General features: G+C 43.3%; 1 protein-coding gene across 8 annotated transcripts in view; it reads left to right on the forward strand.

Moving 5' to 3' along the window:
* The window catches only part of OSBPL5 (oxysterol binding protein like 5), a 182,328-nt gene that overhangs the window by 116,974 nt on the left and 49,830 nt on the right, over window positions 1-15,524 (forward strand). For 7 of the 8 annotated variants that reach the window (XM_087745732.1, XM_087745730.1, XM_087745733.1 and 4 more), the window contains 3 exons: window positions 2,715-2,871; window positions 8,628-8,701; window positions 9,745-9,798. In XM_087745732.1, the coding sequence (XP_087601858.1) occupies window positions 2,715-2,871; window positions 8,628-8,701; window positions 9,745-9,798 (285 nt within the window). The remainder of the gene's footprint in view (window positions 1-2,714; window positions 2,872-8,627; window positions 8,702-9,744; window positions 9,799-15,524) is intronic. The other variant, XM_087745731.1, reaches the window with a different exon arrangement.

The raw sequence follows: 15,524 nt of genomic DNA on the forward strand, positions 1-15,524 counted from the left end.
ATACAGCCTGCTCTTCCTCTGGTGTCTGGAGGGCTTTTGCCACCGACATCAGTGTGAGCTGGCTGGCAGTTCTCCACCGATGTGGTTCACGGTATCGCTGAGACAAAATGATGCTGAATGCAGCCTTTTTGTTACCCTGTCAAGAAGAGTCTCCACCCCAAGAGCAGGGCGTAAGAGCCAGATGGACGCATGTTCTACGTTTGTAACTTGTTCCCCAGCCTGCTTTCCACTGGATGGACCTGGGATTTCCAAACGCCTTCCTGCACGATCGGCTCGGCCTCGCTGGGTCACTGCTTTTTGGGGAGAGTATCCCACGGATCTGCGTTTGCTCCAAGCCGCTTACAAGCAGTTCCAGAGGCAGAGAGTTGAGACAGCCTTTCTGGGAACAGGGGCAGAAAATAGCTCAGTGTTAGCATTCCAAACCCAGCTATTTAGACCTGGATTATTTTTAAATATTTTGCTTTCAGACATGTAACTAGCTGCATTTTCCTCCTCTCTCTCTTTTCTTTTTTTAAAGTTAGCTTTAATTTTGCATCTTCTCCCCACCCAGCTGTATGTAATCAAGAGTATTTATGCAAAAAAGGGTTATTTACATGGCTAAATGTCCTGCTGCTTTGGAAATGCTGTTGGCCTCAGTGGGAACCTGGGGACTTTTTGAGCCGGGACATATGTTTGCAGGGTGGTTTTGCTGGGCCGTTGAATTGACAGGAGGCAGGGCAGCGGTGAGTGGAAAGTGCTGCAGCTGCCTCATTTCACCCGGCTGTCATCACACGTCATCACACGCTCAAATACAAAGCCTTTCACTGAGAGTTGTGTGAAGTGGTTATGGTGAAATGCTGCTGCTGAATCTGTAGTGTCTTACGGCCACTTCACAGGGGAGGACATGGTAACATGTAGGGCTTTTAGGGAACATTGTGTCCTCAGAGCACTGCACAGACCTTAATTCACCCTCCGTGGATGACGCGGGCTGAGCAGGGGACATGCATCCCCTTCAAATTCAGCTGTGTGGCCTGGGGGAGTCACATTTCAGGGCTAGCCCCAGCTGCCAGCCGTTAGCCCCCTTTAGGATGTTACAGACCCTCACGTCTGGTGGCTCACTCATCCCAGCATGGTGAGCTGGGTTCAGAAAGACCTGCTGCTCAAAGTCGTTTTGGTAACCCGTGCTCATTGTTGGAGTCCAGACCGGTTTAGTTTAAATTAAGCTCTTGGGCACCAAGGCCGTCTCTTGCGGTAAAGAAGGAGCAGATTCTCTCTCACCTTGTAAATCACAGCTAGTTTATAAAGTTGATGTAGCCTGCTGTGTAAATAAATTAAAAAAAAATTTGCAAACCCTGAAGCATTGGGACTGCCTTCTACAGGAATTAGCAGGGCAGGTGGAGGGACAGAGCTCACATAAAACACAGGAGGGGAGTTCCTCACACTGGGACACATTCATGGCATTCCCCATGCAGTGTCTCAGCTGTGAAGGCTGAGCTCCAAGAGGCCACTGAGGGTTCCCCATTAAACTGGGGTGTTTGGGCCAGCGCAAGCACCAGGGTGGTACTGGGAGCAGGAAGGGCAGGGGAAGATGTTCTAGCTCTTAATCAGTCCATTTTCCACCTAGTGCCATGCAGGTCACCTTACGGGCATGCTGGTCCTGCCCTCCCGAACTGCACTGCAACTCTGGGCAACATTTTCCCCTTTGCTTTCCCAGTAGCCTAAAAGAGATGGGAACACTTGCAGGCTCTTTTCAGGAAAAGTGTACCATCCTAAAGTGTTTTTCTTACTGCAGTAACTGTCCCCTGGAGAAGCAGCAGACCTTGTGGTCTGTAATGCCCACCCAAGGCTGGGTTAAGGCTTCTTACTGCTAGCAAGAGCCCTGCCTCTGGCTGCACCTGGGGGGAGAATAAAGCTTGTAACTCAGGAAGGAGACAGTCATAATATCTGTTCGTAATGGGTAAGAAAGAACTGCTTGTTGGATGTGTATAAAAGAAACCTTTAATTCCAGCCAGGATAGTCTAACACGTTAGCCAAGTGGTAGTAAAGAGCACAGTACCACCAGGCTCTTGTATTGGGATGCAGGGAGGCTTTTGGAGAGACAAATGCTGTTCTTTACCCACACAGAGCAGCAAGGTTTATCTTATTGATCAAGCTGCAAGGCTGATCTAAATGCCATTTTAAAGGAAACCAAAATTATTTATATGTGCTGTAATTGGAAATAAGGGCAGGAGTGACATTGGCATTATCTCCGCTTGCTGCTCTCTGCAGCCAATGCAGCTGGCCTTCCTCCATGCAGCTCAGATTAAATGTTGATTTTTGCAGAGATGGTATAACGCTGCTGACACCAATGGAGTTACATTTATGAAAGAGACTCCAAAGCCTTAAAAAAAAAAAAAAAAAGTGCATTTTAGCCGCTGTGCACTGGATAGACCCAATAAATATCTGTTATCCTAGAGAGACCCTTGTAGGGGAGGGTGTTACACTGCCTGGATTCACCAAGGAGCAGTGTCCTGCTTCCCTGCAGTTGGCAAATACTGAGAGTCAGCAAATCAGTAATTGTAGCTTCAAACTAATATAACTTTCCTTTTTTTTCTGCATAGCCTTCTGGCACTCTATAAAAAGATCTGGCACACCACATAGGATTAGGCGGCTTTGAAGCAGCAGAGTCACCTGGGTGTGAAACTTTGATTTCCTGTGTCTTGAAATGAACTGTTATTTCTCTCTTTCCTTTTCAGAAAACCCCCACAGCTCATGCCATGAAGGAGGAGAACTTTCTTCGTCGCAGGTTCTCCCTCTGTCCAGCCTCGTCCACCCCCCAGAAGGTCGATCCTCGCAAGCTGACACGCAATCTGTTCTTCGGGGCCGACAATGACATCTACCCACTCAGCCCAGGTTGGTTTCTGGTGCGTCAGTGCAGAAAGTAGCGCGTCTCAGGTGCTTGACTGCAAGTAGATATTTTAGCACGCTGCTAGGAAACAAAGAGAAACAAGTTAATGTGAAAGAGAGAGAAGCTGTTGCAGCACAGGTATTACTGGATCCCAGACAGTGCTGCTGTCATGATGCTATCGTCTTTCATTGCCATGGCATTAAGTGAGAACGGAGGGCATCAGAGTTGGGGTTCATAACTGTTGGAACACTGCATGGCCTCACATTTCAAAAATGAGTAATGTTTTCGGGTGCTTCCACTTTGAGGCACTTGATGTGTTTTACCCTAAGTGTTGGACTCATTTAAGATTTACTGGCCCCATTTGCAGACATTTAATGGCAGGTTTCCCTGTTCAGATTTAAAGCCCAGGATAAATATTATAAGAGCAGACTTTCTCTGGTTAATGTTCTGTAAATATCTACGAGCACTACAAGTACCAGGAATCTTGACAGGTTGCAGTGGATGGCAGACTGGCTTTAAGTGTTCTCTTTATATCTTTTTTGCTTTGAATTTCCTAGCATCCTTTTTGAAGGAAATAGAGCGCATTTTATTGTTTCAGAATTTGTTGCTCACAATAAACATTCAAGTCTTTCCTTGATTGCAGTCTGCAAACAATGCTTCCGTTCCAGTCTATAAACAAGTGCTTCAGGGAACTGTCACAAGTTTGTAGAGCTGTCATTTGCAGCTGCCATGTCAGTGCTAAATAATCAAACCTCACAGCACCTTCGTGAGCTCTCAAAACACTGATATCTAGAGAAAGAACACAGCATCTGTCAAAGGGTTTCAGCGTTCATATAGATGTAACACGCGACAGACTCTCTGGGCTTTGCAGACGTAGAGCAAAACCAGGTCTGTGTTTCCTGAGCTAATTGTCTTTAAGTGCAAAGGTTTCAAGGGCCTCCGATTTTGCAGGTATTTCTGTTTGTGGGTGTCTGCTTCAAGGCAATGGGGAGCCTATTTTCAGCAGGGCTGATTAATCCTGACTGTCACTGAGGTTGCCAGAAGCTTTTGGTAATCAAATTGAAAACAACTTAAAGTGTGACACCTAAAATCTCATACATTTCAAACCTGTAGGGACTTCTGAACAGCCAGCTGCCCATAACTACAAGTCATAAAAATGTGTGGTAAGTAAATAGCTGTTTCACTTCTCCTATGCTTGGGAGCTGAAGGGCTGATTTTTCAGGCTGTAGTCACTTCCCCTTGCTTCGGGGAGATGGAGAGCCATAGCTTAGGGGTTGCCCATTCTTCAGTTCTTACCAGGATTTTCAATGCTAAAAAAGTTACCGACTTCCTCACAGAGGTATTTCAGTGCTGTAATCTTTCAGAAACCTGGGAAACTTGAGGGTTTCAGCATGGAGGAGGTAGCTGGAAGATTTTGTCTCTTCCTCAGCTTCCCCCATCACCTTGTTTCTCCTTGATCCCTGCTGGCAGCTGAACCAAACAGCCTTTGCTGGGCTCAGCAGAACAAGTGCCTTGAGCCACGCTGGAGCTTTTGTTCTGCTGCGCAGTTCTCCCGAGTAACCTCCAGCGCTGGCGTCAGCGAGGGCAGTAGCCCTCTGTATTGCAAAGGAAGGACATAGGCCAGAGAGTTTGTAAAGGAGAGAATATCCCTTTTAAACAAACTGAAGAATGCTGCTACCACCATAGATAAGCCACAGGTCTACATCCATAAGCTGCATCCAATATTTCTCTGTCCCCCATTTTTCTCTGTTGTTTTACATGAACTTTCAGTTCTTGAGGCTTTTCCAGCGATCCGTGTTTTGCTGCCTGTCCCCAGCAGATTTTCTTTATGAGGGCACTGGTGCTGTGGGCAGAAAAGCCCAGTGATTTCCCGCCAGGAATTTGGTGGGTCGTGAGGTGGCTGGAGCTGCAGGTCTCACAGCACCAACACCTAGGATTAGCCCTCCAACAGCGAAGGTGTGCAAGTAAATAATTCAGTGAGAAGGGAGTGACAGACTTTACACCTCAGGCAAGCTACGCTATGAAGATTCAGTTCAGTGAGAGGATTTTTTTTAAAGGAAACATATGGGAAATGCAGAGGGCACTATCTGAAATAACACTTTGGACTTTTTGCCTCTTGCTTGCGTACAGAAATGCTAATGAGGAAGATATTTTCTTTTTATAGGAAGTTCACAAACTAGAGAGACATTAATTCATGTTCCTGGCCCATGTCTGTCTTTCACATAGCAATAAGGAGAGAGAATCTTTCTCTGCTTTCAGAGGGCAGGAAGTTTATTGGGGGAGTAGCTAAAAGAGCTTTTAGAGAATCTCTGGTTTTAACTAGGCTTCGAGATCACACAGTGTCTTTAAATAAAAATTTAGATTAGCTTATCTGCATCTTAAGAGACGCACTTTCATGAATATGGGAATTTTCCTGTGATAGATACATGGAACTAAATTTCAGTCTGGCGTACACATTGGGCCATGTGGCTGATACTTACAGCAGTAACGGGTTTTATTCGTGATAGTTTTGCAATACATCAGAGCCTGTATTTCCTCTTGTAGTTATCCAGATGTTTTATCAGAAAGCCTATAAAATAATAGTTCATGCTGCTAATAATGAATTCCTCAATAACCCAGTAATTTTGCTTCCCGTTGCCATTGATCAGTCACGCTTGCTGTATCATTCTTTATAAAGGGGAAAGGCAAATGCACCTGTAGGATTGGTGCCCAGCAGAAAACCAAACAAAAGGAATAGTTACTGTTCTGGAAAGGATCTAAATATTTATTTTTCCTGTGCATGACAGTAATGGGATAAAAGAAGGTATCAGTAATTCAACTCTGTAACCTCAAGACTGGAGCGTTGGCAGTTTTTTTCACGATGTGGTGAAGGCTGTTTCCATAAGCGCCACTGATTCCCTTCCCAGAATTTTTTTTGTTATTTGGTGCAAAACATTTGGGCTGCTTTGTGGAGGACCCGTCTTTGCACACCCTGCTAGCACTTTAAGTCAGGAGAGATTCAGCTCTATTTCTGTTGTGGGCATTATGTTTTCTTGATCAGGGAGATAAGAACTTCAGCTTCTATAGCCAGTTAATATTTAGCTTCTTTTATGTTTTCATGTGGTTTCCTATTTATTTTCTCGAGGCGACTATGTCTCGTGTGCTCTAGGTGGGACTCTCTTTTGGGCTTTCTGTGCACTTAACTATGTGTGTGCGTTTTTGAGAAACTTGCACATCATTTCAATGAAGTTTGCTTCCAGACAAGGGCTGGCTCTCTCCTTCTGCACGACTGCAGCAAGTCTGCTTGAGATAGACAGCAAAGAGAGCTCTCCTCCGAAAAATAGCCTTTCCTTCACAAGTGCCAATAGGCTTAACGAGTTTGGCGTAAGAAACCAGTATATGCTGCCCCATAAACATATCTTGGGAATCCTTGTAAATGATATGGTAAGAGTGAACAGTTGCATGTTCCCATTTTTCATAATACTCTGTGAGCAGGATAGTCCAGAACCTCAGGAACAGCAAAAATCTCATTTTTCAGGTGCAAACCCTTTTAACTGTATTACTGAGGGAAGGCAGAAATCTCTCACGTCCAGGCTTTTTGTATGGATACCAGCTTGGAGTTAAGCTTTCTTTAAGAAATGAGACATAATAAAGAATGGATGTGACTCCTGTTATGCTAATAGATGCCGTTCCCTTGGAGCAGGCAGCAGCTGATTCCCATTAACTTTGCTTGAACCATATGATACTTTCCCATACATGTGCAGAAAAAGCTCTTAATGGGAAACAAGTGCAGCAGCTACATGGCTTTGTGAGTTTATTCCAGCCTCTTCTGCCTCTGTCGGGGAGAGTGGGGTCTATAGAGAGGAAAGCGCCATCAGAGAAAGAAAAAGTACAGAGATACCAGTCCTAATGCATGCACAGCAGTGCTTATGGCCATCCCACTTGTCATGGTAGCACGAGGTGACTGGCAAATATCCGGGCACTTGGGATTTTCTCCTGCCTGTGGACATTAGGTTTCTGAGTGCATTATCTAGGGCTCGGTGTTTCAAAGGGAGGAGTGACAGTTAAGAAACTAGGTTAAAATGTAGGTTCCCTGTTGTTGCACCACCTTCCTATGTGACTGCGTAGGTCCTTCCTCTGCTTCAGTCCCCCCCGTGAGCAACGCACATGCTGTCCCTCTCCTCCCAGGCTTGGAAGTGTTTGCTTTCTGCATCAGCGTGGCTGTGAGCATGTGGCACAGTGCAGCACTATGCCACAGGATGAGAAATGCATCTGAAACCCCCATCACCCTTAGTCACCCCGTGGAAAGCCGAACACAGCCGACACTTGTCCCACAAAGCCTTTTCTTAAGTTTAAGAGTTGATACACCAAACTGCCTGATAATGCCTGTAAAAGAGGCATGGTTTTTGTCCTGCCTCTTTACTAGTGAAACCCTGTAGCACAGTTGCAGGTCGGGTTATAATGGGACGTGCTTGTTCTCTCACATGTCCCATGATGGAAATTCAGAACATGGCTGTGAGGATAATTATTTTTTTAGTAAGCTTCTGTGGCTGACTTGTCTAATATTGCTTGGCTTCTTAAATGGCTGCTCTGAAAACTCCAGGAGACGTTATGGCTTCTGACACATCTGTGACAACTTCTGCTGACTTCAGGAGAATCGGGATTTTCCCTTGCTGGTTTTGGATTTGGTGGTGTTTCCAAGACTGGCCCACACAATGTTTAAAACCATTTTTAACAGTTCCCATGTTTGCAGTGTGCTACAAATGGATTATGTTTCACTGTCTCTGTGGTTCTTTACTGCGTCCAGTATTCTGAAGCTCTGATTGCTAACAATTTTGAGAAGAAAACTACATTGCAATTGGATAACAATGACTGTCTTGGCACTAAAAAGCTAGTCTCATCAGATGCTATTTTTTGGCTTTTTTAGTAGAAGCTCTATGCTTTCTTCTACTGTAAGGACATGATTACAGTTGGCAAAAAGAAGAGAATTTGTCATTACATTTTATTGCTTGGACTAGGACTACACACACCTCATACTAGTATATAATGTGTATAAGGTACTGCAATTTTAGTATATCTGGGTAGTGGAAATGTTTCTCTACAATGATTGGAATATGTCGTGGTGTTCATGAATACTACTTGTTAACTGAAAATGTTTCTTATTTCAACAAATAACTTGGTCAGAAGACATTGATCTTCTGCAGTTTTTTTTTAATTTTGTTTTACTAATTATGTCTAGATGCTGTTCTGTCTTCTGTAATGTTTTATGATCATGGTTATTATTTGTCAAACAAAGCGTGCCGTCAAGTGCATCTGTGTAGGCACAGATACTGACCAAGGAGGATAACATATTGAATAGCTGCTTATTAACTGAATTCCATTTATTATTTGCATTGAATGAGGCATGACGTATGTAAGAAAAGAACAGACTGTGATAATGTAATTAAAGACTGCATCATAATGCAGACACAGAAGGGAGCTGATTAAGGATGCATAAGCAACCTTATTTCTGTTTTTTTCCAGCCTTCATATGCTGGACATCATGTTGGTTTACCATGGTGTTTTCAGACCTAACTTTTAAGCAGTACTCGTTGCATAGCCCAAGCATGTGCATCCAGGCTATTTCAAAGTCTGCAAGGTCCCTCCCTGTGATCCTGGTGTGCCTGCTCCTGCTCATGAGAGCTTCTCTTGCTTGCTGTTAGCAGTAGCCCTTCTAAGGCCATGAGTAGCCACGGTTTTGCACAGAATTTCTCTGTTTCTGAATCACATTTGTTTGTTGCAGGAAAAGACGTGGAAGGAAACAGCCCGTCAGCGCTGAAGGATGAGACACCACAGACTCCAAACTCCATTAGTAAGGTACGGTGGGATAGGGATTCATCCCTAGTCTTACTTTCGCTTCTTCTCAGGCTGTTATTAATCATTCTTACTCTCTTTTTTTTAAAGTCACAGAGAAAGCCTCTCCCTCTGTTCCTGCAGGAACTGTGTGTGCATGCTCTGAGAGAAAGAAAATGAGTGTTTTTGCATGGTTGGGATGACAGAGAAGGCCCACACTTTCCTCTGACTTGATAGCACCTACCGCAGAAGAACCCTGTTTATTTGGGCCTCAGTTGGCAGTGTAATTAGATATGAATAATTACGGTTGAAAAGTTGATTTTGTCAGCAGAGGTGTCTCCTGCTGTTCCTGATCAGCAAGGCAATCGTAAACCTTAATTGTTTTGGAAGAGAAAGCTGTAATATTTAGTGTAGTGCATAGCATCCAAAACTGTGAGTCGAGATCCTGGGAGAGAGCTCTGGGAATTAGTGTAACAGGAGAGGAACGCAAACTAACCAACATTTCCTGAACACAACGTTTCCATCCAGCCCGTTATGGAGAGGTAAAACTGGATCTAAAGATCTGGGTGTTCAAAACCTGGCTCTGCATCTAGAGTTACTGAGTGCCTGGGTTTGATTTCCTGTAGTGATGGAAACAACCCTATAAATTAGATCTGGCTTTGAGATTCATGTACGGGCTTTTTTGGCTGCAGCTGCCTAACATGTTTCTGGAGGGTAACTAGAAATAGCAGCAAGGCCTGTTAATAAATTTTTAACTAAATTTATTCAACTATGAAGCTATAAAATGCAAATGACACCAGCTGAAATGAAAATATAACATGAAGGAAGCAGCTGCAGACAAGTGATTTCTTATAATACATGAAAATAGGCTCTGCATCTTCAAATACATTTGACTGTGCTTGCCTGGAGCTTGCAGGTTGTTCTGCCACGATGCCCTGGCAGAGGTCAGCACAGGGAGATGGTGATGAGAGGAGCTTTGGAAGTATGCAACAAGGGCTCGTGTACATGTCCTCTGCTATTGCTGGAACCCAGCAAGCTGCAAACCGACCTTGGTTTTGCTTTTTCAGGCAGGTTCCTCCTGGGAACCCAGTGTCCTGGCAGTGGAGAAGCCCAAGGACCAGGTAACTGCATCCAGGGCTTTGTTTTAAAGGTGTTTTGCACGCCTTATGAGGAGTGGTGTTAAATTCCCAATGAGTTAGGAATGTAAAGAAGGACTTTTTCTGGACAGGACAACTCAGAAAACTGAAATGCTGTCCAAAAGGGAGTTTGATTTCTGAGATGCAGGGTGAACGCAAGAGTAGGAATGTATTTATGAGAGGTATCTGGGTGAGAGCATGGCTCAGTTGTGTTTTCCCAGCCTCAGGACCTGTGTTGCTATTTAGTCTCCTACAGGTGTGTTTTTGAAAGGAGAGACACCCTTGGAAGATTTGGGTGCCCACCTAGATTTCTGCCATGCTTTATGTGCACCAGGGAGACATTGGTGGGTCTCTCCTTGACAGTATCAAGGGCAGTTGTTAAGGAGAGATAAGAGAAAATGCACAGCGCAAAAAAACTGCATCAGATTTGTGATTCAAAACAAATGGGGATCTGAACCTGGACACGAGCTTTGCTTTCACCAACCCAAGACTTTGGTTTTACAATAGTCAAAATTGCTCTGAAACACCAATGGACTAAAACCAGACATGAGGACCCCAAAACACCAAACTTCAACTTGCCTACTCGCTTGCAGTGTTGTGGACAATTGCTTGGGCTACTGAATGGGCCAGAGCTAGGTTTTTCTCTCCTGCCTGAATGTTCTGCTTAGACACATGGTGTTCGATTCAGGCTTCCCGCCTCACTGGACCTGTGCTGTAGTGCCTGTCATTCTCACTTCACTCTGCTTTGCCTTGCTGCGTTGTACACTACCTTGTTCTTCTCCAGCCACGTAGCTTTTCTTCACTTGCTTCACAGTGCCAGTGACAATAAGGAGTCCCTACTGTCAAATGTCCTGTACCTTAAAAATTTAGGCAAACTGGTAGTCAGTTTGCTTAATATTTCTTTTTTCTGATCCACTCAGCTCTAAGGCTATAAAATGAAACCTTACTGTCAGGTGTCCAGAACTGTAAGTAAGGATCTGTCACAGTATTTCAGTTTAAAAATAAATAGCGATTCCACCTACTTGAACCAAAGGAAAGAGTGTGTACTAATTGGGTCATGTTTAGATTCCTGATAGCAGGGGGGAAATAATTTTTAGAAATCAAACTGTAGGGTGTGCAGGTTTAATTAATGGATTCAAAAGTAAATGTTCTAGGTAACAGATCTGTGCCATAAATACTTACCCTTCTTTTGGCACAGTGGATATAACAAACCTTGTTGGAAATCAGTGTTCTTTCAGCAGTGCTATTTTGATGTACCACACCACATTGACTCTTTTCACCCAGTAATGAGAAGGAAAGGAAAGCCAGTCAAGTGATTCGGTCCCTGGACTGGGACTTAGGGGACCTTGAATTCCCAGCTCTGACTTGGAGTCCCTACGTTTCCCCAGGCAGATTAATTGCATTTCTGTCTCGCATTTACATCAGTGAGGTGGAAACAGTCCTACATTTTGCTCACTTGGGCCATATCCACGCTGCACGATGGAGCAGGCTGCAGGTTTCCCAGGTTAGCAGACACTGAGCAGAATATCCTGTAAAAACCTATAAACATCTGTGAACTTGTGAGCTGTGAAGCTATTTAATTGCAACCACACTACCCTGTACTTGAGCTCGTAGATGGACTGCTAGTCTATGTCTGAGGTGTGAACACATTCCGATTGTCCTGTCTGTACAAACAGACAGTAAAATATTTGATGCTCTAACATTTGCTTTCAGTGTATTTGTGCAGTTCTTAGCAAGATGCATTTCTCATTTCAGTTGTGGCTTCTCACCCCAAATTTTATTAAAACAAATTTAAGGCATGGTTCAGCTACATATTACATTGCCAACTTTCCTGCAGCGTATTTTCTCCTATTTCATTTTTCAAGTGGAGTGTCTTTCATCTCCTTCTTCAAGGGAAAAAAAAATAAAATTATTAGCTAGCTTATTTCAGATTGTTTCTCGTATTAGTTTTTCGCCTTTTTTTAGAGCGCTTTAGCCTTGTTTTCTGGGACCAGTGCTCATAGTTGGGTGTGAAATTATCACAGAACTGTCTCTAAGCCTCAAGCTCATCTCTGCAGCCAGGTGGTACAGTTAGTATGCGCCTGACAGTGACAGGAGATACCTTTCTCTCATTTTGTGCCTCATTTGGCACTGTTAGCGTCTTTTAAGGCACCTTTTATTGTAGTATGCAGAGTTGCATTTTATCTTTCTTCCCTTCCTATGCTTGCCTATTTATTCTACTGTCTGGAGAGTAGCTGGGATCTCTTCATATGCATGCAGAGCCCACAAAGAATTGAAGTGTATTTTAAGGAATAGTCAGAAAAATCTTGAAGCTGGCACTCAGTGGCACTTCACTCTTTTCAGTCCCCCACTAATGCCACAATGAAGTCTAAAATGATCACATTGTAGGAGCATGGCTGTTGCGTGCACAGTTATATGACATATAGGAAGGCAAAGCTTAGATTGCTTTGTTCATCATGAATGAGTTTTTCCACATGCCTGAATTGTTCAGGTCTTTATTGTGTGATTTGTAATCTGAAATATGAATCTAAGTGGCTGCTAGAAATTCAGTTTAGCTGTGAAGTAGTTTGAAACAGCTCATACCGATCACTTGAGATTTAAGCTACAACTCCCGTGCTGTCTCAGGCTTGTCCTTCTAGATCCATGAATCACGCTCTTAACCTCTGAGTTAATTCCAGCCACGGTTACATTTGGGACTATCATAAAAGATCATTCACAACTCTGGCAGCCTACAAGGGTACCTTTCCCTCGACTCTCCCTTAGCCAGCAAACCAAGAAATCAGTTGTCAGAGAGATCCAGGCATTGCAGGAATCGGCTTGGAGAGGCTCAGGAGTGAAATGTCCCCCGTGTGTGCTAAGTACAGCTTTATAGGAGAACCTGGCCCTTCCAGTTAAGTGGACCCTCGCTGGCTTTTCATTACCGTGATTTATGCTGTTGATGCAATCATTTTGGAGCTAGTTGTCTCTATCAAGACTTACACTCAGTTCCTGTGCCCTGGCCTAGGAACACATTGCTGCTTCAGTTCCATGTGCAACATTTTAGAGTAATCACTATTGTCCACAGAGGGTTTTGCAGCTGATTTCAAGTGAACAGAGATGTAGCCTGGAGTATCCTGGGAAAATCGCATAGAAGAGGGGTGGGATTTTGCACTGAGAGACAGGAAACACGGAGCATCCCTAACTTAAATAGGTGCATACGAGCCCTGAAACTCCCAGGTGCATCACAGAGTGGATACACAGGCAGTAGTAACTGTTCGTTTACAGAAATGAAGTTTCAAAGTTGATAACTTTGGGTAAGCCACAGCAGCCCTATCACGTCACCTTGGGTCACTGGTGATCATAATTCCTTACTCTAGTGTTTTTGATGGGGGAGATGAGGGTAAATGGAGGTACTAAAATTGAAATGATTTATTAAATGATTCAGCAAGGCATATTTTAAGCTGAAAGTCCAATTGTTTTTCATTGCTCGCTTTCTTGGTTTGTTTAAACTCAGCCTAGGAACAAAAGCTGTACCTACAGCTAGGGGGGAAAGCAAAGCTTTGCTTCAGGTTTCTGCTTACTGTTACAACTGTATCAGTCATGTGAAACAGCATCTTTCTCAGTGTGCAACTTCCCATCTCGCCTCAAATGTTCTTTAAATATTCTGAACTTGCAGAATGTTCTTCTCACGAAAGGCACACTTGAATGATCATATAGCAATCCCATGAGACCTGTGACTTTTTCGTTAATTACTACAATCTGACACAATGGAGCAAAGCGTTCCACTAAACAGTACTATAACTTGATATTTGGAGTTGCTTGGATAGCTGAATTTCAGTGATGATTTTCCCTAGATATTGCTGTCATGTCAGCTATTTATTTGTATGGGCTTTTCAATTTGTGCTAATCATTGTGCTATTTCAGTGTTGTAAACACAGTTGCTGTGTCTTTGTAACATCATTGAAATAAGGGGGGGGGGGTGTTTTTTGCAAACTGGAAAGTTTGAGGTGAAAATTATTTGACTTGCTGTAAAGCAGCTTTATTAATTGAAGGCTAATCTTTCCTAATGCAAAGCTTGTTTGTCAGTAAGAATCATTTCACTGACTCTGCTGTGCTTTGGATGAGCTGTTAGTTCACAACAAAATAAAAAAGTTTTTAAAAAAACCTGCTTATAGTAAATTGAAAACAAAATTGTTTAAATGCGGTTGAGATATCTGTGAATATTCACATCAGTAACAAGAAGCTCTTCACTTCTAATGTTAAACCCAGCTTTTCCATAGTGTTTATACTACTTCAGGAACGTTTGTTCATTTCTTTTATTTCTGCAGTGATGCAGATCTGTAGCAATTATATGTGGAAAAGATATGGAAAATTACCTGTGAGCAAGGATGTGTCTCCTCTGTGAGGACTATTTTTGCTTTTGTGAAACATAACTTATGGCCCTGGCTACTTTTATTCTGCCTTCGAATTCCCATCAGATTTCGTCTTTTTCTCACTTGGATGCAAAGAAGAAAAAAGAACAACTTGTAAGCTGTCACTCCTGTTAACATGCAGACCAGCGCTTGAGAATTACTTTATATAAATGTTTCTGACTTGGAATAATTCTGTCTATTTGTCCCTCATGACACACTTTTTGTGTTCATCCCGTGCAGCAAGGCTTGCTTGCGCGAAACAACAGGATATTCCTCCTGCTGTTATCCAAGGCACGGCATGCTGAGGGACTGGCATCCCCCACGCCAGAGTCAATCACAGACTGTTGTTCTATGAAATGATTTGGTTCCTCTTGGAAATGAAGTCACCGAAACGACACTGGATCAGAATAGCACTATTGTGAAGACTTTGTATGCTCTCTTACAAAGCCTAGCAGAAGTGTAAGGGTATTGTGATAACTGCTAACAATCAGCAGTGGATCTCCAGAGCTACATGACTGAGATGAAAGGGAACAGAAACTTAGCAGGGATGAAAAGTATGTCTCTGAGTACAGTACAGCCTGTCGTCAGCCGGCAAGGTCATCACTCGGTCCTGGAAAGGACAGATCTGGTTAGAGAACTGAAGAGGGACAACAGTTTCCTACCTCTGCAAGTGCTGCTGCATGCCCTGGTAAAATGTTTTGGCAGAAACAGTCTTCCCTCCTTATGAGAACCAGTATATGGAAAACATACATATTGCTTTCTTATTAGAATATTCAAGTGGTTTTTTTAATTTTAAAAAGGACACCGGTTCCCTACCCTACCATTGTACAAAGTCTCATCTCTGGTTAATACTGTTCACATGTTGCTGCAGAGACAGGGGTCCAAATTCTGATATCCTGTGCAAGCATTATCCCAGTGTCCTTGAAAGATTTGCTGTGATGACAAATGGCTTCTCTTAGTTTTATGCCAGGCTGAGAAAGGCAGGGCAATTGAAAGAGGTCATTAAATGCACTTGATGTGTCTTAGTGATGGAAGACCCTGCTGTGTCTTAGGGATCTTTAGAGCTGATGGCCTGGATTTACTGAATCTTATATATGCCATGAGGTACAATCAAAACTATTAAGACAGATTCATGTAAAAGCATGAAATCATATACTTCAAGTCACTTAGCAGGTTAAACCTGGCAGAACTGTACATTGCTATCAGCAGCATGGGGGCCTATGGTATGCAGTCCTGGGGCCTTAGATCCCACCTTTCCTGTGAAAGGACAGGAACTTTAAACCCAGAAATGCAATGCTTTTTACTCTGTAGACGTGGAGA

The sequence above is a fragment of the Nipponia nippon genome, unplaced genomic scaffold (assembly GCF_047370975.1).
Source record: "Nipponia nippon isolate SJK-2023a ecotype South Korea unplaced genomic scaffold, ASM4737097v1 scaffold_10, whole genome shotgun sequence".
In the NCBI taxonomy this organism is placed as follows: Eukaryota; Metazoa; Chordata; class Aves; order Pelecaniformes; family Threskiornithidae; genus Nipponia; species Nipponia nippon.